The 26802-nt window shown below is 40.9% G+C and overlaps 1 protein-coding gene across 1 annotated transcript in view; it reads right to left on the minus strand.

The window, feature by feature from the left end:
* The window catches only part of RGL1 (ral guanine nucleotide dissociation stimulator like 1), a 142151-nt gene that overhangs the window by 106413 nt on the left and 8936 nt on the right, over window positions 1-26802 (minus strand). Inside the window, 1 exon segment of the mRNA XM_025043882.1 lies at window positions 2306-2416. Coding sequence (XP_024899650.1) covers window positions 2306-2416 — 111 coding nt within the window.

Genomic DNA, 26802 nt, shown 5'->3' on the forward strand with positions numbered 1-26802 from the left:
AAGGTCAAGGGCTCCCGACAGTAAGGAATTAAGCATCTGGGTTCGAATCTGGCCTCTACCACTTCCGAGCTATGTGGCCCTGGCAAGCAATTTCACCTCTCTGGGCTTTAGTTCCCTCATGTGGAAAAAAAGACAATCATGATACCATAAGGTCATTGTCACCTCAATCTCTAGTTCACTGTAAAACTGGTTGAAGAATTTTGAAAGAGTTACTGAAATGTAGAAAACAAATATGGAAACACCACTGAGTCCTGAAGAGAATGGTTTTGTAATTGCTATGGCTCAATGGGTTGAGTCACATGTAATTAAGTCTGGAATTTCCAAGGACAAAAACAGACCTTCATGACAGAACATCTAAGATAAAAAAACAAGGAGAATTCCTAAGAAGTTGCTTTTGAGGACTGGGGTGGTAGCAGCAAATCACACTTTGTTGAAATGGAAAGGAAGAAACAGATTCCTGCATCAACTAGAAGCAATCTTTCTACATTATCCTCCCTCCCAAAATTTCAGCTCTACTGCTAAATCTGGGGGGAACCAACTCTGAGCTCTATCTAAGTTTGAGAACATTGGGGGCGGGGAGAAGTGGAGTCCGGTGAACAGAACAGTCTGTGAGAGTTACTACACAACTGTGAACATCTAAAGGAACCATACTTTGTGTCTGGAGCCTACAGAGTTAACCCCTCTACTTTTCCATGACTTACTCATTCATTGCTATTAGCATTTGGCTAAAAACTACTATTGTCACCCAAGCAATATCAGTCTCGTTAGAAAGAGAGGAGCAAATGGTGTAAAAAAATGCAACGATCCCTTTGAAGGCAGCTGGTTCAGAACCTCTGAATCATTTTGAAATATCCAGACAGGCCAAACCACATCAATGCCACATTTAAATAAAATTCATATACACAACCACTGAAAACAAAGTGATGACTTGTCAGAACTCTGGTTCTTCTTTCCCTGTCAGGTCTACTGATGATGCACCTATAATTTTAAAATATTCTGCGTAAGGTATCTACCTGTTCGGTGAACACTTCAGGTGAGGCCACACCTGCAGATGTTACTAACAGTTTACTGCCCTAGTGGATGGAACCTTGGCCCAAAGTATAGAGCAGGGAAGACTTGAGTTAAAGCAGCTGGGAAAGCCCAAAGCAATGAAGGCCTGTGTCAGCAGATCAGCAGACCCGTGGCAGAGGAAGTCATTGCTGCTGGCCATCCTGCCTTAAATTCCGGGAGTTACGAGTCACATGTTGCCCTAGTCTTATTGTGAAGCCCTGGGCAGTTTTGTTTCCTGTCCTCCTTCATACCCTGCTTTAGAATGTTGCTTAAAACACATTGAATTTTCTGAAACCCAAAGCCAGTAAAGATTGATGCAAGTGCATAAGCCTCATTGCTCTCAAGCCCATCACCTATGAAGCCAGAGTGTGGCTGGAATAAGGTCCGAGGAAACCACACTCATCCCCTCTATTCAGCCTATTTTCTTTCTCAGGCTTTTCATGTCACCTCTCACTGTTCCCTCTCTGAGGAGCACTTCTATCTCGAGATCAGAAATTCCTTCGTTCTTCCACATGTCGACGTTTGCTCCAGTAATCATCCTGCCGCCAAGCTTTCCATTTCTCGTGTCCTTTTTATTTGAGATGTGCTGGAGAATCCATGAGGTGATAACAAATATCTTCACATGCTCCCACCCAGTATGTAAGAATCTCAGTGGAGGTAGTGCTTCTCCAAACGCCCAGCATTCTGTGCGCTCAACGCATGAAGCCGCGGGCTCTGCGCACGCATTTGCCTCCTCATGGGCTGTAGAAACGGAGGTAAAATGGGAGATCTGCCACCCCTCAGAGAAAGCAGGTTTGGAATGGTCTGTCCCCTGAGCATTCTGGGTACTTTATAAAAGGACGGGAGTAGGAGAGGCTGTCAGCATCAGAGGGGAGAACCAGGAGAGAAGATGGTGCCATCTGGGTAAAACTGCTTATGGCTCGTCTATCAGAGTGATGCTTTCTGGTCCTGCTACTCTGTGTCACCTTCTGCCCCTCCATCCTCGCTCTATTTGCCAGATACCTCAAGATGTTTCTAAGAGGTTCTGAATTATTGACGAGCCTAAGGAAGATGCTTTTAGAAACATTAAGTACAAAAACAGACCTGTACAGCTAGTGCAGATAGTGGGTCATTGGCAGTTTTCTTTTTAAGGCCAAAAGAGAAGAGGGGAAAAAAAAAAAAAAAAAAAAAAAAGCCTGTCTCTGCTAAATAATGATATTCACAGAACAAGAGACACTGCAGCTCCAAAGTTCACAGTCTCTCCAGCGTTACTCACCCCTAGCCATCTTGCTCCTTTATTGGCAGCCTGTTGAATCTGGACTCTTTTCAGTGTGACATGGTAAACAGCTCCTTCCTCTACCTCTTCACCCCAGTCCTGAATCGAGCTCTGCCAGAGAGGATGGGATAAAAAGAAAGAAAAAGAGTATTTTTTTTTCCCCCTCTCTGCTAACCACAATCTATCCCAGCTGCTTTGCTGCTTACCCCAGCACTCCGGGCACAAGATGGGCTGTTCAGAGTAAATATTACAATCAGAGCAATACAAGACACACTGTGATAAAGAGAATGCTGAGATTTTCTTGGCCCCCAGCCCTTTCCTGTGGTATCAGGATCCCCGGACTTTTCCATTTAGTTATTTTTCCTAGACTTGCTCACATATATCTTTAAATAGAGTTTTGTTTTGTTTCGTTTTTTTCAGTCTTTTTTCACTTCGTAAAGAAACTGTGGTTTAGTCCTGATTAACTTTTCCTCCTTGAGTGAAAAGCAAAACAATTCATTGGTTTAAAAAGTTTGTAGTTTTTTTTTTAATAAGTGGCTCAGTTATTTCAGCAAACTACATTTTAAACTCAGACCCAAACAAGCATTTAAAATGCCAAGAGTCTTCACGCCTTTGGAAGTTGAACGCTTCCCGTGTCTTTTTTCTCCACTTATTGTTTGGAGACCCAAAAAGTTAGCGGGGGGTGGAAAGTTTTTATTTCCATAAAATAATCTGGCAAGTGCTGGGAAAGCAACGCATCGGCACGCAGCTTCGAGCAGGACGTGTGCATCGACTCCCTGGGTTTCCATGTCCCCGGCTAAACTTTGTGTCAGAGCCCCTGGGACACCGAAGCGCTCCGCGGTTCGCCCGGTCTAACAGTTCTTTTTCCTTAAAAGTTCCTTCTTGACATACATCTGCCCCAGACACACCAAAAGCAAGTGCTGAGAGAGTAGGTATCTTTGTAAAGGGAGAAGACACGCAGCGAGGAAGGCATACAAAGCAAAGTAGAAAGCTTTAAGCTCACAAGTATGGGATCGGATTGCTCCGTTCACTCCGAGTGAGTCCAAAACACGCCCAGAGAAAGCGGGAGAAGATTCCCCACCAGAGAAGCCTCGGGAGAAGGCAGAGAGTTCTCGTTACCATTTTAGCTTGCCAAAGCAATTTCATTCTCAGTTTTCCCTTCGGTACGGGGACGCGGCATGATGCGCCCAGCTCCCAGGCCGACGCGGTCCCGGCGCGGCTCCGCCGGGAGCCCCCACCGGCCCCCGGCCCGCGCGGCGGCTGCGCTCGGAGCACAGACACGCGCGGCGCTGCCCGTCGTCCCCGCCGCCTCCGCCGGTGCGCGCGACTCCGGCCACAAAGGGAGCGCAGCGAGCGAGCAGCCAGCGAGGGCGCCGCAGACTCCTCCCCACGCCAGTCCGCCACTCCGTGATGTCAGGCTTTCCTGTTTGTGATTGGGAGCGCACTCTCCCTTTCTCAAATCCCATGGATAAAGTTAGCATGAAATAATTTCTCCAGCTCCGGAGGTGGCGGGAGAAACAACCCTTTGAAGTTGATGAGTTTTCCCTGCTGGTCGCCAGGTGCCAAAAAAGAATCGGGTGTGGTGTGGGGGACAGAAGTGTGTATCTTCTTCCTACGCTAAAAGAAATAGGGGGAGGGGGAGGGCAAAAAGGACGTGAGGAAAGGGTAGAAAACCGTCTGTTATCTGCCCTGTTACCTACTGGATTTAGATTAAATCAGAGCGACCCCAATGAGAGCAGCAATACTAGAAGCCAGGAAGTTTTTCATTAGGACAAAAACTAATTGTTTAGAGGGCACTCCAGAGCCCGTGCCCAGAGAGGGTACCCTGCCCAGCAGCAGCACACAAGCAGGCACCTGGACTTCTTTCTACTGCGCGTTACTAGAAGGCTCTTCCAACAGTGACTGGTCACTGCGGGAGAGAAGGGGACAAAGCAGGAAAGGGTTTTTCTGGGACTGACAGACACCTTGGAAAGCGAGTGGTCAGTGGCCCTGACGGCAGTGTGAGTCTTCTGAGCTGTCGCCATCTCTGAGTGTCTGTACTATCGGAACACAGCGGGATGATGACGGTAGGGAAAAGCTCTTCATGAGACTGCCAGAGGGAGTTGTGTCATAACGAAAAGATCTATCAGGACAAAAGATTATGGCCATTTTTAGATCCAGTTTTAATAAATCAACAGCAAGATACCAGATGATAATGTAATCAAACTTTGGCATGTGACAATCCCATGTCAATTGCAAAACCTTTAGGGCTCATGTCTTTTATACTATTCACCCCTAAATGAAGTTAATGGTCTTTAATTTTTTTAAAGGCCTCTTACTAATTGCCACGTTAAGGCATAATGTGGGCTTTGATTAGCAGTAAATATATCGTGAGCTGAAAAGCTAGAGAATCAACTGTACTGATGTTCCCAGGAGAGCAGATAAATGACATTTAGCGTAAATCAAGGAAAATAAAAGAATCTTTGGGCACTTGAGAACATCTTGAAGTCACTCAGCCAAGTTCCCTTCACAGAACCAGAAACTATGGGGCTCAGGAACTGTGGAGCGAGGGAGTCTAGATCCTTCTGTGATCACCAGGACAAAGTGTCCTCAGTGTCCAGAGGAACATCATGTGGAAGCCCTCCGTCCCCTCCCTGCTTCTGAAGCCAACCTCAAGCCCCCAGGCACACCCCCTGGAGGATCTATTCAGTGACCTTGAAGACCATAAGATGCACCCCAGGACAGTTCAGCAGCCCATAGGATTAATTTAACCACAACTTTAACCTGATTTTTGGCTATAAATTTGATGTTTGTTTGACCTCACCCCTCCCAGGAAGCCTTCCTGGACAGGACAGCTGATAGATAACTCACAAGGCCCCGCTCAGGTTTCAGATCTCATCACCATCCTCACTACTCTACCAGTTCCCTGGCTGGCCACCTGGTGGGTAAAGGGAAAAGAAAAGGCTTCTGCTGATCCAGCTTCAAATCCACGTTTACATTAAGAGTGAACTTGGGCGCTACTTCCCTGAACTTTAATTTCCTCATCTGCAAAATGAGACAAATATCAACCTCATAAAGTTTGAAAAGAAGATTAAATACGTTTGCAAATCATCTAACACATGGTAAATGATTTAAAAAGTTCCATGCCCTTATTGCGCTTCCCCCAAAACTGTATTTTCTGAGACTCACTGAAAAGTTGTATATGTATGCCATGTAGGAAAATCTAAAATGATGTCTTCTAACTGAATGAATTACATTATAATTTCAGAAAGGTTTTCCAAGAATAACTATTGTATTTATACCTGATAATGTATGTGATTTTGTCCAAATGCTGATCCAAAAAGGGGGAGGGGGGCTGTTTTATGCTAGATAGAGCAATCAAGTGTTTGCTTTTACAGTTTATAATTTTTAAATATTTATTTAAAAATATTTAACCTGCAGGAAGCTTAGTCTTACCTTATTACATATACTTTTAGGTTAAAATACTCCTAGTCCATATGTGGGAAAGACAAACCAATAAGCCATTTATAACTGAGTTTGAATTTATTTACCAGATTAGCCTACCCATAACCTAGCATGGTCCCAAGAGGACAGGTCAAATTTTGTTAAAAGGATAACAGTAATGTTTCTAGATTTCAGTGTACATGCATTTGATCCCCTTAGTTAAGTTTATTCCTAAGTATTTTATTCTTTTTGATGCTATTGTAAATGGGATTGTTTTCTTAATTTCACTTTCAGATTGTTCATTGTTAGCATATAGAAATGCAACTGACTTTTATATATTGATTTTGTATCCTGCAACTTTACTGAAATCATTTATTAGTTCTAACAGTTTTGGGGAGGACACAAAAATATGGTAAGATATCCCGTGTTCATGAATTGGAAGACCTAATATTATTAAAATGTTCATACTACTCAAAGCAATCTACAGATTCAATGCAATCCCTATCAAAATTCCAATAGCATTTCTTACAAAAGTAGAAAAAATCATCCCTAAAACTCATACGGAACCACAAAGGACACTACATAGTCGAAGCAATCTTGAAAAACAACAAAGCTAGAGGTCTCATACTTTCTGATTTCAAAATATATTACAAAGCTACGGTAATCAAAACAGCACTGAAGTGGCATACGGACAAACATATAGACCAGTGGACTCCAATAGAGAGCCCAGAAATGAACCCACACATGTATGGTCAACTGATCTTTGACAAGGGTATGAAGAATACACAATAGAGAAAAGATAGTCTCTTCAAGAAATAGTACTGGGAAACTGAATATCCACATGCAAAAGAATGAAATCGAACACTTATCTTATCCCATACACAAAAATTAATTCAAAATGTATTAAACATACAACCTGAAACTGTAAAATTCCTACAAAAATACACAGGGACAAGCTTCATAACATTGGTTTGGCAATGATTTCATGGATATAACACCAAAAGCATAGATAACGAAAGCAAAAATAGACAAGCATGTAAGACTACATCAAACTAAAAAGCTTCTGCACGGCAAAGGAAACGATCAACAGAGTGAAAAGGCAACCTGTGATATGGGAAAAAATATTTGCAAACAATAAATCTGGTAAGGAGTTAATATCCATTATATATAAGGATATAACTCAATAGCAAAAAACAAATAACTGAATTTAAAGATGGGCAAAGGACTTGAATAAACATTTCTCTACAGAAGACATACAAATGGCCAACAAGTAATATGAAAAGGTGATCAACATGACTAAGCATCAGGGGAATGCAAATCAAAACCACAATGAGATAGCATCTCACACCTGTTAGGATGGCTATTATTTAAAAAAAAAAAAAGTTGGCAAGGATGTGGAGAAAAGGGAACTTTGTATACTGTTGGTAAGAATGTAAATTGGTACAGCATAATGGAAAACAGCATGGACGTGCCTCAATAAGTTAAAAGTAGAACTACCATATGACCCAGCAATCCCATTTCTGGGTATATATTCAAAAGAATTGAAATCAGGATCTCAAAGATATCTAAGTGCTCCCATGTTCATTACAGCACTATTCATAATAGCCAAGATGTGGAAACAACTTAAATGTCCATCGATGGATGAAGGGTTAAAGAAAATGTGATTTATACATACAATGGAATATTACTCAGCCTTAAAAAAGGACTTCCTATCATATACAACAACATGGATGAACCTTGAGGACATTACATCAAGTGAAATAAGCCAGTCGCAGAAGGACAATACTGCATGAGTCAGTTATATTAGGTATCTAGAGTTGTCAAACTCATAGAAGCATAAAATACAATGGTGGCTGCCAGAGGCTGTGGGGAGAGGGAAATAGGGTGTCGCTGTTCAATGTGTATCAAGTTTCAGTCATGCAAGATGAAAAAGTTCTAGATCCCTACTGTACAATGTTGTGCTTATAGTCAATAGTGTACTGTACGCTTAATATTTTGTTAAAGTGGGGGCAGGGGTGAAGAAGATTAGAAAAGATCTGTACTTAAAGCATTAGGATGTTGCTAGGAATAGTTCTATACTGCCATATTTGGTGAGTAGCAATAGAAGATTCTTAGGATGTAACATAAAAGAGAGAAGAGGTAGAAAAACGAGGATAAAATAATTTCTTGCTTTATGGCTTCGCCACAGCCAATACATGGAGAGCAGCTGGTAAGAGAAAACAGAGGCAGCTGGTGTGCAAATTCTTTAAGAGAATCTACCTAGAAGTGGAAATACGTAGTTTATAAATTCCATTCACTCATTTATTTATTCATTGACCTCAATGACACCACATTTTCCTAGATTTTATTCTACCTCTCTGGTTGCAAGAAAAAGTGAAAAACATAAAAATTATGACAGAGTATACTTATAGATGTAGGGTGACAAGGAATAATATTTATGTGCCTGGGTAAGAGATGAGACATTTGACAATCTGCATGTTCTTTACATGTTTGCTTCAGTAACAGATGTACCACATGACAGAAAAGTAAGGGCAGTACAAGTATAATGGACATTGTACTTGGAAATAAATAGTGAAAAACTTGTCTTGAAGATGGCAATATCGGCAGAGGATGGTAAGAAATGGAAAGGCTTTGGTTTTGTCCTTGAACTTAATGCTGGACTCTAATGTACTATGCCCAGTAAAAAAATCAGAGGAAAACAGTCCTAAGAGAATAATAACAACAATGACGACAACAGCAACATCAATAAAAACAACAACAGCCACAGCAGCTACGTGAAGGAAGCTAAAAAAATGAGAGGTCTGGACTCTCTTCCACACGCCAGGACTGTTGCCGCTACTAGCCTACAGCCTTACCTAAACAGACGAGTTCGAAAACCTTTCCCACTTTTGAATGGAATTGATAATAGCCATTTTTCAACATTTTATTTTTAAACAATACATTCAGCTATAGGTAGGTCCCTAAAGAAACTTTTGGTGGAGGACATGAGCAAATCTGTTATTTCTTGACTCCTCCCCCCAACAATATCAAAGAATTGTCAGAATGCAAACTACTTAATCCTTTTGACATCTCTAGGAAATGCTTCTCTCTAGTCTTCAGGCTTATGGGCTGTGTTGCTCATCGATTCGCTTCATGTTCAGCTGGGCATCCTGCTACGGTTGTTTCTAGCTGTGCTAACTGGGTTGCCCTATTCACCAACTCTTTGCTTGAACTTTCAACCTTGGTTTGCAAAGGGTAAAGAGCCAGTCATGCTTGGTTAAAGATGAACAGTCCTCTGAACACTCTTTGAGTAGTAGACAGTTGCTTTCATTTTGTCAGGGCCCAAAGTGATTTTATTAATTATCACAGAGATACTATAAGGTATAAATTAAAATTCTCAATGCTCTGTTATTAGGTTCTCTTATTTAGGCAAGCAATTTACGAGCCAATTTTAGATGCACCTACTATAACTAAAGTAGAAGCTGCCTTAGGGGGTTGAAAGTGGAGACAGAAGAAACATAAACAAATAGCACTCAACAGATGGCAGGCCAAAGGCAGAGGACTCCTCTGATCGTGATGACAACTAATAGTTTACCAATTATTGGTGGTTACTCTTAATTGGTGATGATGTTCCCCTCAGGAGGAAGTTGGTTACTGGAATACTGTGTGTAACTCAGGCTAATGAGCTTTATTTCTCATCTAATTATAGATTTCTGTAAAAGAAAAAAGGACAACTAGAAATTTGTTCATGTGGTTGAAACATACAACAATCGGCTCAGACGTAATGCCGGGTCTGTGTGATTTATAATAAAGCATTCTGCGAAATGGGAGGTGGGTCACCTGACATGATGAAGGGCTTTAACCAAGACTATGGAAAGACTTCCTGGGCAATTAGCCAAATCACATCTTGTTTCACACTTAAAGAAACCATCCTTTTCCATACGATGGTATTGAAATGAAAACTGAAATGAAAATCCAGATGTTAGAACTGCCACAACATAATGGCAAGAGTGATGGCTCTGCAGTCAGAGACACCTAGGTTTGACTCCTAGATGTGTCACTTCTCTCTGAGGCAAGCAAGGTCTTTAATATCTCTAAGCCTATCAAAAATAGGGATACACACACCTTCATTATTGGTTCTTAGTGAGAATTATATAAGATAATTCACATCAAACCTTTAGCGCAGTATCCAGTACCATGGTCGATACTCAATGTTGTCTAGTAGCAGTAGTAGTAGCAGTAGTAGTAGTAGTAGTAGTAGTAGTAGTAGTAGCAGCAGCAGGAAGGGTAGTAGTAGTAGCAGAAGTGGTAATAGTAGAAGTAGTCTTAGAGGTATCTGCCCTGCCCCGCTCCTCCCATCACAGAGCCTTTACACATGTGATTCTTCCTTTGGGGACATATTTACCTCTTCTCTTCCACCAGGGTTCAATCTCCCCTACGATATGCTCTCATGGCACCATGTTCCTCTCTTTGTAGCTCTATCACAGTTATAATTTTACATTCAATTGTATTTGATAAATGTTTGTTTTCCCTAAACTCTATGAAGGCAGAGGAAATGTCAGTTTTTTCTAATTCACTGTATTCTAGCACGTCACAGTGTCTAGCACATAATAGATGCTTAATAACTATTTGATTGACTGGTAAATAAATATATAGACAAATGCTATGTTGTAAATTCAGTAAGTGCTTAGTAATTGTTGTGGAGTGATATAAATAAATCATTCAATATCGTCTCTACTTTAAAGTTGCTTATACTCTAAAAGGAGAAAAAGGACATAAAGGGAATAAATGAAAAAATGACTTTACAGAGCCACAGATCAGCAAGGAGAGATTAGGAGAGCAGGACAGACTGAGCAATGTGTCACTGGGAGGACACTGAGAAAATCGGTCCGGAAGTGCTCACTCTTAAAGGATCTGCAGATAATTACAGTTTTAATTAAGGCTGTGTCAACAACTACCTTTGAAGAGAAAGAGAAACACGGGCTGGGAGGAAGAGAGGGAGATCTTCCATGGAGAGGATAGCAGGTTCAAAGGATGATGTTTGGTTAAAGCAGTGACTCATATAGTCTAGGGAAATGAGGTTTGGATAAAGTAGCTGGTTGGGGAGATTCCTGAATTTTTCTGAAGAGGAAATTGAAATAATAAAGCACAGTGTGGATAAGATGATTCTAATACTTGTTCATAGGTTAGCTTAGAGGAGAGAAAGCACAGAGATAGAGCCATACGATAGGAAGCTATTAGAATAATGTACATGCCAAATAATTAACACCTAGGCTGAGACAAGATAAGGGTTTTGAAATAAAGAAATGAATCTGAGTGATAATTTAGAAAGAATGAATGGTGCAACTTGATGATAGGCAGAATGAATGGTGCAACTTGATGTTGCAAGTATATGAGAGGGGAAAGAAAGAAACTGGCAAGGTTTTAAGACTGGGACAACGGGATTGTACTGGGTACGTGAAAATATAAGAGAATAGGGGAAGGACTTTCTGCTTTAGGGAAAAACATTATCAGTTCAGTTCCAGGGAGAAAGAAAATAGAGATATTGAAGCTTGATAGGGAGGAAAGATAAAGACTAGAAATGCAGGTGAGCTGTAAGTTGGTATGTATATAAGGAAGTTGTTAGAAACCATGAATCATATGATTCCTCCTCAGTGGAAGAGAAACAGTCTAAACAATCTCAGGGTATATCCACGACTGAAGAAGACCAAACAAAAACAAGCAGAGAGAAGACCAAGAGGGAAAGAAGGACAAAGAGAGAGCTTGAATTCTGGAAACTAAGGCTGAAAAGAAAGCTCATCCAATTAAAAACTCTCAAAAATGCTAAAATCAGTCTTGGAATACAGTCAGTGAACTTCAAATGCTACGAGATTTACTTTCTGTCATTATCACAAGATGGTACACATATTTCAAGAGGATTTCCCCTGCTGAAAAGTACACACAAGTTTTTTTTTAAATTATGACTAGTTATTCTATTCTATGACACTCTTCAATAAAATATAACCAAAGTTAATTGAAAGTCTTAGTGTGGTCAGTTACATAACACCAGAATTGCTGAATGGCTTAAATGTAGTGTTTTCCCAGAAATATTTGTCTTTTGGATGAAACCAAGAATGGAAAGTTTCTGCCTTAAAGGAGAAGTTTTGAGAAGGTGGAAAGAAAAGAAAAACATATATAATGGAAACAGAACTTTAACAATAATTAACCGAAATGCTAAAGATATTTGTAACTAAGCATACAGACAGATAAAACACAAAGAAAAGCGAATTTTACCACTTTAGCAACTTGATTGTAGATTGTATATCAATTAGATAATATCTTTTTCAAAATTAGAAAATATCTCGTATATTGCTTTCACCAGGAAGAATTTTAGAAAGATCTTTCGTTCCTTTTATTTTCCTGTTAACTTGGCAGAATCAACTCATACTAACCCATACTGATCCTGTTTTGTCTAAGATGCGAAATGAGGTCCATAGAATTCAAATGTGTTTAGTTTGGGGCAAGAGAAGGGGAGGCGTCATCACTTTGGTTTATTCAGCTTCTTCTAGTTAGGCAAATAGCTGCTGCTCTAGGAAGCTGCGTACAGCTCTCACTCCTACCCTTTTTCTCCAAAGGGGTGTGTGTGTGTGTGTGTGTGTGTGTGTTGTGGGAGGAGAGAAGCGATAGAGCAGGTTGGCCTTCATCTCAAACCTTAATCATAAAATCTAATGATTTTTCTTCGGAATAACATAAAACCAACAGAAAAGCATCATAAAGAAATGATACTGCAATCATAAGTTACGGGGCAACCTTATAACAAAATAAGTAATATATTTCTTTCTATAGCCAAAGAGATAATGTATTTAACATTATTCAAAGGAATTTCTCTCCTATAACTTTCCAGGTGGCCCTACTGTGAACTTAGAGAGCGTCCTGTACCTGAGGAAACCACCCCACCCTTGGTCGAAGGCCGCATGAGCTCGCATGAGGACCAGCTGGCATTCTTGGCACACACCCAATCTGGACAAAGATTTTGGTGTCCCCCACCTGAAAAGGCTTGGGGCAGAGTGGGGACTAGGAAATCGGTGAAAAATCCCTCAACTTGGTTAGTTCTATAAATTTAAAGCAGGCTCAATATGCCCTAAGAATGTCTACAAGGTCCCAAAATCAGTTCCAGGTATCAAAAAAAAAAGTAAATTCACTTTGGGTGTAGGTCCCAAGGATTCCAAGACAAAATCGGAGCTGCTAGGATTCCGTCGTGACAGTTAACCATGTCGACAAGGGCATCATCCTAGGATGGCAAAGCCGCAAGAGAGAAAGAGTCTGGCTCTGACTATTATCTCATAGAACAGAGCTGCCATACCAGTCCTGGGCTGCCTACCTCTGGACCATTTTGTGAAAGAGAAATAAAATTCCTTCTTCTTTAAATTATAAAATTGGCTCTCTCTGTTACAAGCAGCCAAACTGGAGTTAATATACGTGTTAAACAGCACAGAAATCACTAGAGTTCAGAGAGCCTCTTAGCCAAAGGCTAGATCATAAAATTTTAAGATTTACTCTGATATGCTCTGATTCTGAAATTGCTCTAGGCTCTGAAAAAGATTCCTTTTCCTACTTATTAACTCATTCATGCAATGAATATTTGCTGAGTGTCCACTGTATATCAGGCACTGTGCTAGGCATTGCAGAAATAACTTTTGACAAGATAGTTGTGGTACCTGCCTCATGGTGTTAACAGATTAGAGGGAGAAACAGACAAAACACATTACATTGCAGTAGGATAAATGCTGAGAGCAGGCTTGCTATTGGAGTATACAGGCTGAGCCTATAAGATTCAAGGATGCTTCCTGGAGAAAATGGTCTCTAAGGTGAAATCTGAAAGATGAGATGGAATTATAAATAGCAGAGGAAGGGGATTTGGGACAGGGAGAGAGCAACAGGCAGAGGGAATAGAATAGGGGAAAGCCCAGGACTTACAGGGACAATAGGCTGGTGTGTGTTACGTGCTGTTGAGTCAGCTCTGACTCCTGGCGACCCTATGAATGAGTGACATCCACAGTGTCCTCAGGAGGCTTGCTCAGCTCCTGTAGACTCATGATTCTGGCTTCTTTTATGGAGTCAAAACTATCTCATATTTGGTCTTCCTCTTTTCCAGCTGCCTTCTATTTTCCCAGCATTCCTGTCTTTTCCAGAGAACCCCGCCATCTCACGATGTGCCCAAGGTAAGGCAGCTTCAGTTCTGTCGCCTTTTGTCTTCAGCAATATTTCAGGTTTCGTTTGCTCCAGGACCCACCTGTTCGCCTTTCTGGTGGTCCAGGGTAACCACAGAGCTCTCCTCCGACACCTCAAGTGAACCATTTTTTCCTATCAGCCTTCTTCACTGTCCAACTTTGACATCACAGGCTGATACTGTACATTTTTTCCCCAAAAAAGAAGTAGTGCTATATTTTCACTTTTTGAACACTAATTTGTCTTAATAGTATAATATGCTAACTGGATGTATGTCCCTCGGAAACATGAGTATGCTTTTGTTTTATTTTATGTAATCCCACAATCCCTTAACTAATCTTCTGTGAAGGTTCAGGTAAATAAATAACTATTTTAATGACTTGAACAGAGCACATACATGTGTAAGGCACTGAACTGCACATACTGGTCCTGGATCCAAAGTAAGGGAGGCGAACAAGAGAATGAACAAGACAAGCAGGCAAGAGGGAAGGGCATCACTGTGGGCTTCTACGGAACTACGCAGGCACTAAATTCCAAGACGGAATGTAGATGTTACCTACATGTCCCAGGTGAGAGTTTGGCTCATGTCTGGGGGCAGGAATACAGGCCTGGACTGAAGGGCCTCTTTCAAGTCCCATGTTGGAATTACTCAGTGACCAGGGAATGAGAGAGAAGACCAGATAGCAAGTTCTCTTTTCTTGGGGGGGCAAGCGACTTTAGAGATACTAAATGCTGTGAGCCACCTGAAGGAGACTTGAAGTATGAGTAGAATTTCAAGGTAGTGGGGAGGAGTTTAGAGAAGCAGGCAGTGGGGAAGAGGAGAGCAATCCAAGCAGAGGGAACAGCATGAGCCCAAGCTCAGAAGTCAAGTGTGAGGTCATCATAGACCAGGCAGAGGGAAGGAGGCCGCCCAGGCCAGTCAAATCGCTTGGACATATGCCTACTATGCTCTTGCTTACTTCCTCGCCAGAGTATTCCATGAGTCATATTGATGGAGATATGTAACTTCACCCAGTGTAGACTGTCCAAATTCTTCTTTGCCGGGGTGGTTTTGCTTGAGATTTACATCCCTTGGGGTAGGTCAGGATTATGTACAATGTAGTTACTACAGCATGAGTATCACCTATTTGCAAGTATAAATATTTTGCATTGGTAATCGCTAACATTTTATGTCACTTTGCAGTTTACAAAGTGATTCTACATATATTAGTTCCCTTAATCCTCACAGTGACCCCAAAAGTAGAGGCATTACTATCCCCATTTTATGACCTAAGAAACTAAAAGGAAAGGACTACAAAGACAATACAAATGCTGAAGCCGGGTCTTGAACCCAAGTCTTCTGACTCCAAATAGCATGTTACTTTCAACAGAATACATTTTTGTTCTTAGAACATTTATTTTCATCTTTGCTATTGCCTATACTATTTAGGACTTCAGGTGCCTCGTGAAGTACATTAGCTCTGTATGCCCATTAGTAATGAGAGGTGCATTCACACAGTTGCCAACACTCAAGCATTGTAACCTTACTGGCTCTTTCCTGAGTAACTTGTCCTTTTCACCCAGTGTCACAATCCTGGTTCAGGTTTCTACTGCCTGGCACGATGGCCCCATTCATTCGTCCACAGAACCACGGAGGCAGCATTATGCTCCAGGTACCGTACTAGGTGCTGGGTGCCCTGTGAAGATCAGTACAGAGTCCCTGCTTTCAAAGAACTTACAGTCTAGGGAGGAGAGAAATAAATAAATAGGACCTTACAAAGAATGTGAGAATGCTGTAATGCAGCAGGCACATGGCGAGGTCCCTGGGGTCAAGGAGAGACACCTGATCCAGAGTTACGGAGTCAGGGATGTCTAAAGCTGAGACCTTAATGGGAAGTGAAAGCTAGCAGATGAGAAGGGGCAGAGATGCTCAGTTCATGAAAGGGGATCACGTGAGCAAAGACACAGATGCCAAAGAGAACAAAGCGATATCATGGACAGAACCGAATATAGTTTGAATATGCCTGACGGATGACTTCAGTGGAAAGGGGTTGTTGACAAATGAGGTAAAGAGTCAGATTACAAATTGCTGGGAGCCATGTTAAAGAATCTGGACTTTACCTAGGGCAACAGAGACTAAGGAAAGGTTTCACACCATAGAGTTACATGAGAAGACTTGCCCTTTGAAAAGATCTGACTGGGGTATGGAGAAAGGATTAGAGCAGCACTGGCCACATTTCTAATTTTAACTTGTCTAGAAGTCACAGTTAAAATTTTTTAAAAGGTGAAATTAATATTTTATTAATTAACTAATTTTATCTATTTTAATAACATAGTTTATTTAACCCACAGTATTAGAAAGAGATGTGGAGAGAAAGGAACACATTGGAGAAGTATTCAGGAGAAGGAATAGTAGAAATTCGTTACAGGCGAGGACTCACTTTAGTTCATTTTACACACTAGGACCAAACTAATCCTCCTGAAATACGGCACTAATTAAGAGGCTCTCTTGTTTTAATGTTTCCTTTTTTTTTTTTTTTTTTTTTTTTTTTTTTTTTTTTTTTTTTTTTTTTTTTTTTTTTTTTTTTTTTTTTTTTTTTTTTTTTTTTTTTTTTTTATTTGCCCACCAAATAAAGCCCAAACTCTTTAGCCAGCAGTGGGCCCTGCCTGTTCTCCAGTATCTGCATCATCTCCGCTACACTTCTGGGCCTCTCTGCTCCCACCTATAAAGCGAACATCTGAGACCAGGCATAACTTATACAGAAGGAATGAAAAGACCTCAGCTCAGCACTCTGGAATGGAGCATCAAACCGTTCTTACTGCTAGGCAGGCCCCGTGTTCCAGGTCTGACTCCTGGCTTGGAAATCTGCCTGGTCCCCACGGGGCGGAGGCCCTGCTTCTTGCTTTCCATTCCATTCTTTCCTCCTTCCAGAACTTGGAAGTCTTCCCATAAACCTAACCTTAGGGGCTGAAGCCTCCTAACTGCTGACAGACTTTCTTATTCCCTTAATTCTGATTATATTTCTCAGTGCCACCTGTTCCCAGATTGCCCAGTACCAGCACCTCCCAGCCTTGAAATCCATCACCCACTTCCCAATACCAACTATACTCACCGGGTGACCGCCCGTCATCTGTGTCCATAGTTCTCTGCATATCACTTCTACTGCTTCGTCTGCCACCTAGATTTCCTCACAGCACCTGCTCCATCCCTGTGGGTGCATCTAGCCATTAGCCTGTGTTTTGCAGTGAACTAGGCCATTTCTAAGAGTATCCTGAGCTACAACAATTAACTTTAAAGGCCCTGCAGATTAGAGCTCTACCCTACCACTGAAATGTCTTTCTCACTATGCTTGTGTACATTTTACTCCAGTCAAAATAATCTCGTCGTTCGCTATCCATGCCCTACACTTACAGACCTCTGGATTTATTCCTGCCAATTGCTCAGCCTTGAAAGGGCTTTATCATATTCCATCCCCATTTACTGAGGAATTCTTAATAAATAATAAGCCCAAAAATATGACCATCCATAATCTCCTCCCCACCCTAATTGGAAATTACATCTCCCTCCTCTGAACTCCTATGGCTCATTATCTGGACTTTCATTATGGATTTTATTGTATTCTTCTATTTTAAATGTCTTATCTCCCTAACATAAACAAACATTTGGAAATAAGATCCATGTCTGATGACTTAGCAAAGCAAAATAGCTAGGGGAGAGGGTAAGAGGGAAAGAAAGATTTGGTTTAATTTTGCAAAATGAGTAATGGTCCATCAAGGATTATATCTGAATAAGCTCACACTACTAAGTGCCTGCTTAGCATCCGTAATCAAATCATTTCTGAAACATGGCAGGTAAGGGCTCCTGTCCCTATGGATGTAAGGAAATTCCCCGAGAGCCCCTTAAGGTACTCACTCTGTGTGTGTGTGTGTTTTCCTTATTTTCTTCCCCTTTGAACTCTGTTTGGAGTTATCTCTTTGCATCTCCCCTTCCCCCTTCCCTCTCTGAATGCATCTGGAAGCCCCATCCCCCACTCCAGGGTTCTGTGATTCCCCAAAACAGAGGTGGAATTAATTCAGTCACCTACTTGAAATCCCTTAGTTTCTTACTTTAAGTACCTACTGGATCCACAAGGGTGATAATAGGAGGCATAGCACTTTTCTCCACTGAAAGAAGAAAACTCAGGGACCCAGGGAACACAACTATGCCTTCCTCTGGTTATCTTTCAAAAATTCAGTGTTAGCTGGAAAGGCATGGGTAGGAAAACCAGACTAACGAATGAGCGTTTCTGCTTATGATTAGGTGGGTGGGGTAAAGGTAATTCTTGCACCCCGTATAATATTCAGCCTCTTATTCCCCTGTAGAGCAGTACATCTAGATATGGAGATTCTGCTGCCTTCTTATTTTGCCAATGTCTATGTGACAGTGTGATGGGCGCATCATTATTTTATACTCATTTTCCAGCATTCATCTTAGGAGCTCCAGATTCTTTAGAAAATATGATGAGAATCTCACCAAATCCCTGTACAGTAGATAGAGCACATTCCTGGCAAAAATAAAATCATCATAACCCACCTACCAGAATGTCTGTTCTACCTGCATTATTCTGTAATATGAGACATTTGAGTGGAAATATATAGTCTAAATCCTAGGCCATGAAGTCTGAATGCCTAATAGGAATCCTGTGATGCTAGATAGACATTAAAATATCAGATTTTCTGAAGAAGCACTTAATTATGATTAAACATGTTTCACGGTACTTTCAAGTGGTGAGTCCTTTCTTTCTGCTCCCTGTCTGGGCAACGAGCTCCACTTCCCTGATGAAGCGATAGGTGCTGAGTTTCCTGTAGAAGCATCAGAGAAGATTCTCTCTTGCCTCACAGATTTGATGGTCAGCAGAGCCGGTGATAACATCTAAGAATCCCAAGTGTCCAGGTTGAGGTGAAATGGTCAAGCCCTGTCTTCCGGATGCTTTACCTGGAATTGGAGCCCTGGTGTCCCTGAGGCAGGTACCTGGGAACAGAATGCCATCGGTGGGCAGTCCTCATAATGAGAACCCACCTCTTTTTCTGGCCCAGCACAGGTTGAAAATTAACTTTTAAGATGTGGGACAAGAATTACTCTATTGATTGGTTTCAGAGCTGGATGGATGCTTGGGGTGGGAGATGATATGAGGTCCACTTATTTATGTGTCAGATAACCAGAAGCTAAAACAAAAGAGCACTTTAAGAATAAAAACAGAAACCAACTACATGAGTCTGAAAAAAATCCTATTTTCCCTTCTACTCAAAGAAGATTTTTACAATCTTGAGAGTATAAATTGGCATGACCTTTTTAGAGCAATTTGGCAATACCTATCAATATTAAAAACATACGTTTCCTTTGAACAAGTAATGTCACTGCTTGGAATTTATCCTGCAGATATACACAGAACATTTCAACAAAACATATGTACAAGGATGGTTACTGAAGCATTATTTGTCATGGTTTTAAAAATACATGAAAATGTCAGAGTTCCAATCAAAATGGTATAGCAGGTAAATGCTGTGCTCACCTTCTCTCACGACAGCATCAAAATCATAATTCAGCTACAGAATAAACATCATTGAGAATCATCTAAAGTCTAGCTGAACAGAAGTCCTATAACTAAGGATATACAGAAGAAGCCACAGTGAGACTAGTAGCGGGGGCAGAGATGCTGAACGGGTTGATCTCACACCCACATGTATCAATTGAAAATCAGGAGAGATATTTCAGCTGCAAAGGCCCCCCGTGAAGAGAGAGGAGTCCCAGCCCCACACCAGGCTCCCCAGCCCAGAGTTCCAGTGCTGAGGAGAAAAGCCCCCACAACTTCTGGCTTTGAAAACCGGCAGAGATTGTGGCTGAGTGGAATGGAGGAGCCCCAGGCACTCCTCTGAAAGGCCCATGCTACAACTTATTCGCTGATGAACTCACCTGCTCTGAGCTCCAGCACTAGGGCAGCAGCTCAAAAGGCACCAGGGACATACGGAGAGAAAATAAATTGTCTGGCTTCAGAGAGAGGGCTGGAGAGACAGCTTTCTCCCAGACAGAAGTGCTGACAGATGCCATTGTTCCTTTGTTGAGCCCTCCCATCACGCAGCATGTGGGCGCCATATCTGAGTCTTCATCAACCTGGCCAACACCATTTGTCCCACCTGGTGATTCCCTGAGACCCCTGCCCCACCCAATTTACAGACCCACCCAAGCCACTTCTAGTGGGGTTTTTTTTCATAAAAGTGACCTGTCTTGGTTCATGCTACAGACGTTCCTAAAGTCTCTCAAAGTTTCACAAACCCCAAACAAGCATCATCTAGCCTCAGCATGCCCCATACCTCTCGCTGAACAGCCCCAATCCCATTACAAAAGGCAGCTGGCCTTGGTTTGCAGCTTAGCCTCTCCCAGGCACCTCCAAGCCCAGCACAAGTGGCAACCATCTGCAGATGACTTTGTAGTTCATACCAAATAGCCCCGGGTAGGGCACAGGCAGCAGCTGACCTTGACTTACAATAGATCCCCTCCCAAGAGGCTCCAGAATCAAAACACCTAGTGGCAAGCTTTAGACCACACCAGAGCACCACCCAACCACCTCCACAAAAGACACACCCAAAGGGCAGACTGGGCAGGCACCAAAGCCCTGCTAAAGTGAATCCTACTCTGTAGGGTCAGGCTCTGAACAAAAGCTCCCCACTAGTCATGGCCAGTCCTCACAACCAATCAGCTTCAGGGTCAATCCCTCCCAGTGACCTGCAAACAGAAACAAAGGCTCAGCTGCAACAGGAGGCCACACACAACCCACACAAGGGAAATGCCCGGTGCACCCAGTTCAGGTGACCAGTGAGATTGCACTGGGCTCCACAGAATACCTACTACATAAGGCCACTCTACTAAGACCAGGAGACATAACAGCTCTACCTAATACACAGAAACAAACACAGGGAGGCACCCAAAATGGGAGACAAAGAAACATGTCCCAGATGAAAAAAAAGAACAAAGCTCCAGAAAAAGAACTAAACAAAATGGAGACAAGGACTCTACCAGATACAGAGTTCAAAACACTGGTACTAAGGATGCTCAGTGAACTTAGGGGAAGAGTGCGTAAACTCAGAACTTCAACGAAGAGATAGGAAACATAAAAATGGAGCCCAAAAACCAAAAAGAACCAGTCAAAAATGAAGAATACACTAACTGAAATAAAGACTATATTAGAGGGAATCAACAGTAGATTACATGAAGCAGAGGATCAAAGCAGAGATTTATAAGATAAAGTAGCGGAAAATGTCCAATAAAAACAGCAAAAAAAAAAAAAAGAATCCAAAAATATGAGGATAATTTAAGGGGGCTCTGGAACAACATCAAGCATATGAACATTCGCATTATGGAGGTACTAGAAGAAAGAGCACAACGAATTGAAAACCTATTTGAAGAAATAATGGCAAAAGACTTACACAACCTGGTGAAGAAAATAGATATACAAGTCTAGGAAGTGAAGAGAGTCCCAAACAAGATGAACCCAAACAGGATCACACCAAGACACATTATAATTAAAATGCCAAAGGTTAAATACAAAGAGAGAATCTTAAAAGCAGCAAGAGAAAAGCAGTTAATTACCTATAAAAGAGCTCCCAAAAGACTTTCACCTGATTTACCAACAGAAACTTTGCAGGCCGGAAGGAATTGGCATGACATACTCAAAGTGCTGAAAAGTAAGGACCTACAACCAAGATTATTCTACCCAGCAAAGCTATCATTTAGAATTAAAGGACAGATAAAGAGCTTCCCAGACAAGAAAAGCTAAAGGAGTTCATCATCACCAAACCAGTATTACAAGAAATGTTAAAAGGGATTTATTTAAGAAAAAGAAGGTGAGAAGAAAAGATTTAAAAAAATGAATAATAAAATGGCAGTAAATACATTATCTATCAACAATTATGTTAAATGTAATTGTATCAAATGTTCCAATTAAAAGACGTAGGGTGGCTAAGTGGATGAGAAAACAAGACTCATATATATGCTGCCAACAAGAGACTTACTTCAGATCTAAAGACACGGACAGACTGAAAGTAAAGGGATGGAGAGAGATATTTCATGAAAATGAAAACAAAAAAAAATCTGGGGTAGCAATACTTACACCAGACAAAATAGGCTTTAAAACAAAGGTTGTATAACCTGAGACAAATAAGGACCCAGTAATCCCACTTCTGGGTATTTATCCAAAGAATTCTACTTTGAAGGCTTATGTACATCCATATGTTCATTGCAGCATTATTTACAATAGCCAAGATATGAAGGCAACCTGGGTGTCCATCAATGAACAAATGGATAAAGAAGAGGTAGTACATATTTACGATGAGATATTACTCAGCCATAAAAAAGAATGAAATCTTGTGATCTGCAACGACATGGATGGACCTAGAGGGTATTATGCTGAGTGGAATAAGTTAGAAAAAGAAAGACAAATGTCATATGATTGCGCACTTATATGTGAAATCTAGAGAACAGGATAAACAAAGAAACAAAACAGAAAGAAACTCATAGATATAGAGAGCATTTTGATAGTTGCCAGAATCGGGGAGAGGTTGAGGAAATAGTTGAAAGGGGAGAGTGATTAAGAGGTAAAAATTGGTAGTTACAAAATAGTCATAGGAATGTAGTTATAGGAATGTAGTTATAGGAATGTAGGATATAGCCTGCGGAATATAGTCAGTGGTATTGTAATAACTGTGTATGGTGTCGATGGGTACTGGATTTATTGGGATTCATAAGTTATATAAATGCCTAATCGCTGCATTGTACACCCGAAACTAATATAATATTGTACACCAACTGTAATTGAAAAATTAAAAAAAATACACCAAAACGTCCATCAGTACAGGGACTGGCTAAATAAAAATGGCACATCCATATAATGAATTACTATGGATTGGTTAAAAGAATGAGATGGATCTGTATATGCCAATATGAAAAAATTTCAAGACACATCATTAAGGGGAAAAAGCCAGGTACAGAACAGTATGTATAGTATAATCCCTTATGTGTTAAAATACATATTGTGGACATGGGCATATAATTACATTCAGGCATATGCATGAAAGAGTCTCAAAAAATGGTCAGCAGTGGTTGACTTTAAGTAAAGGACTTGAGATGGGCTGGAGAAATGGTTTAATCAGGTCGGGTGGCATTTGGGAGAAAGATCAGGGACCAGTTTAGGTTTCTTGTTTGTACTCCCCACTATAAAAAATGCTAATAAATATTTTATTATTATTTTAAAGGGTTTCTAAGTTAGTGTCTTCAACGGCAATTGGGTATGTGGGCCAAAGAGGGAAGAAAAAATGAGATTCTTAGCAGAGAGATCAATAATACCCTCAGCCAGCTAAGCTAAAGAGGAAGTAATCCAGTCTTCACAGAGGAAGACATTGGCCTTTACAAAAATGTTTACTGTGCGTTGGGGCGGAGGTGGAAGTGAAAAGAAGAAGAGTAATAATGATCTCATCTGGGTTTTTAATCAAATTCAATTTTTTCTACTTACTTTACTTTGGAAAAGGAAGGGAGTCTGGTAAGGGGATCTAACCCTTGCCTGAGAATATGAGGAACCAAAATGTTATCCTAGCTATCCAGAAAGAGTCAGAAGGAGCACTCCCATCTCTTTCTCCACCCCACTGGCCAACCGAAAGGCCAATAGAGAGGTGTTCATGAGAGAATGCTGACAAAGCTACTTAGCCATAGGTCTTGAAAATAAGCCATCCTCAGAGAACAGACCTTCAAGAGCTGCTGGTGACTCTTAACTAGAGAACAGCATGATTCCTTTGTTTTCTGGAGCCAGAGGAAGAGAAAAAACCCTTTTGTTTTTGCGGTCTTGAACTGCAGCTACATTAATCGATTTCATGGTCCAGGTTGGTGTGGCATATGCAATCGTTTATCCAGATGGTGTGAAGAGATAAGCAAGACTGAAACTTAAAAGAGTCCACTACGCTGAGAGTCTCACCTGTCACACAACTTTTGTTGGTGCTACACATGGAGGCTTTCTGTTAGCTAAAACCTACCTCAATGGCTTTCATCATAGAGCAAAATATTATCTGAGTAAAATATCAGCTGGCATTGGACTAGATACAAGTCCTATAAAATGAGCACGGCTTTAGCATTGTTTTCTATCTAATGGTGATACCAGGATCACCAGCCCCAGGGTAATCACAGGATTTATCCTCTTCTCACTCACCCTCCAACTATTCATAACCGGGGCAGAAAGAGGTGATTAACAACATTCTAAGTCTTTTTGGATAATTTCTAAATGATATGGCTTCTACAGGGACCTGGACGTTCCCCCAGGCAGGTAACTTCAGCTAGTTAGAGCACAGGGTGAATGAAGCCAAGGTCATGAGTTTATTTACCCTGAGGACCAATTAGTTTTTCCTGTTTCATAGACACATCTTGTATTCCTCAATCCAAACAGCTGGACACCCTTGATGACAAGGGGGACTGGTCCAAAGTAAAAGAGATGTATTCGTTCAAATTTATCATGCTCCTGGAAAAATGACACAAAGCATATCACACATCTTAAAATTATATTACCTGCTATTTGTTCCAAAGAGATAGGGAATAATAACACCAAGCAGATCTCAAAGATCTACAGAACTGCTAGACTGGTCATCAGACAAAAAGAGCTACATGCTCGGAGAGTCCATTTCTTCTTTAGAAAAAGCTTATCATACTGTGAACCTGTTTTTCCAGTAAAATACTTTTTTAAAGAAAATGATTTCATTTAGCATGCAAAGAATGTTCTACCTGTTTACTGGTATTCCCCCAGGGAAGAAACTGCAATCAAGATGAGTTCTGTCAATTTCTATGCCCTTCATAATCTCGCAATGTATTTTGTAAAAACTAAACTAAATGAATTTCAGTCAACATTTGATCTGTGCATTTTTCATGCTAATCGGATACTGAATTTTTTCTTTTATAAATTGAGAGTTCTTCAAACTACCCCAGTTCTTCCCTCACAAATATGTTCTTCACCCACACACTATGCATAAAACACCTTCTTTTTCTTTTTCAATTGGGTCACAGAATCCAATACTGATCCTTTTCTACCATCCATAAAAAGAAACAAATTTACAAACTGTCTTTCCTCACACTTCAATGTCTCTCCTTTTTTTTGAAGTTTCCAACACAATCCACAAATATAATCTCTAAAATACCACATGTACCTGTATCTAAAGCACATACGATGACCTAGAATTAACCTTGAAGACTATCTCACACACTCACTGTCTCACACACTCACTGTTATTCACCAAAAATTAGCCTTTGGGGCCATCTTACATACCTTGAAATCTGAGCACATCTGCAACTGTAATCTCTCTTATCTCAAGATAATGAAAGTTTGCAATACCACAAATAAGAATGACCATTTTAAATCCCTGACCACAGAAAATGGGCAGCTACACTGCTCCCTTACTGGTATGAGTCTGCCCTCCGGGAGAGAATAGAGTCTCACCTTTTCTATTCCTTTCTACAGGTGTCCCCTGAAAGACTGAGTCTATAGCAGGCATCCAGATCGAACAGTTCCAAGTGTACAACTCTGCCACGAGGCTAAAACAGGACGCCCTCTTTCAAAAACTGCTCTACCTATCACTGCTCAATTGCCTTCAAAGGAGCACTGACCAGGCCCCAGGGAAAGATACAGGTAATTTTCTGGAGGTTGAGTCTATTTCGGAAATGATCTGAGAAAGTTTGTCACCCTACTCAGAGAGATTTAGGCTGACTGTGTATATCTTGACCTAAAACCTGAGACATGTGGTTGAAGCATGGATGACATACGTGAAATCAGGCTGAGAGGACAGAGATTCTGGGCTATGGAATCTGCACCCTTTTTCCATCCTAGAATTTCTATTCTTCCCAACTTCTTTCAAGAATCTGTCTCAGTTCTTCAAGAGTTATCAGGCTACCCACATAGTTCCTCTGTTTACCCCAATAAAGGCCAGGAGCATAGTGTATAAAATATGGTGTCCCCGAATCCCTCCAAACCATGGAGGATCATATACGAACATCATTTTACTTAATAAAACTGTTCAGTATATGTTTCCCCCTTACTACTTGGTGATGAGGTCACTCGAAAAATCCCTGTTCTTTTAATGTCTTTCTTCTCCTGTTTATCTTTGATATCCTCTCCGGCTCTCTCCCTAGCTTTTCTCTTCTTCTCTATCCTATAGTACAGAACTCTTTTTCTTCTTTACTATATAATTCTAAACAAGCATCTGCCAATAACCCTAAGCTATTGCTGCATCACGCTGATTTGCACCAGCTGTGCCTTATGGTGATGAACCTATACTTAGAACAGGGTCTCCTTAGATCTTCCTCTGAGAATAAGATTCCACATACACATCTAAAAGTCATAACCAGTGGGATGAAAACTAAGCCAAGGATAAACAGACCCTGCTTTGAACTACTGATCACATTAAATAAGAAAGAAAAAAAAAAGAAAATACAACTGGAGGAAAGAAAAATGTTACCCAGAGTTGTAACTTGAAGAGTTTCTTGGGCACACACAACAAACTATAAAATTATCTGTCCCTTCAAGCATCCCACTAGCAAATTTAATGTTAATCTTCTCAGTGTTAATGGGGGAAGAGGGAGGGTAGGGCAGGGATTGAGGGAAGGGAAGACTGTCAACACGAAGAACCCGAATAACAACAAAATGCCTACTCCCAAATTAAAAGAGTGGCCAGGAACTTTATTGCGTAACCAGAGTTTGCAAAGTTTAAAGTCTTTGAGAACGTATACAATTCTGAAAAACTAAGTGCATGCAGCAAAAGTTGGGAATTAGAGTCTAATGATGTTATTCTGCAACTTTGGGCAAATCAATCTCAGATCATCAGTTTCCCTATCAACTCTTTCC

This window comes from Pteropus alecto, unplaced genomic scaffold (genome assembly GCF_000325575.1).
Source record: "Pteropus alecto unplaced genomic scaffold, ASM32557v1 scaffold101, whole genome shotgun sequence".
In the NCBI taxonomy this organism is placed as follows: domain Eukaryota; kingdom Metazoa; phylum Chordata; class Mammalia; order Chiroptera; family Pteropodidae; genus Pteropus; species Pteropus alecto.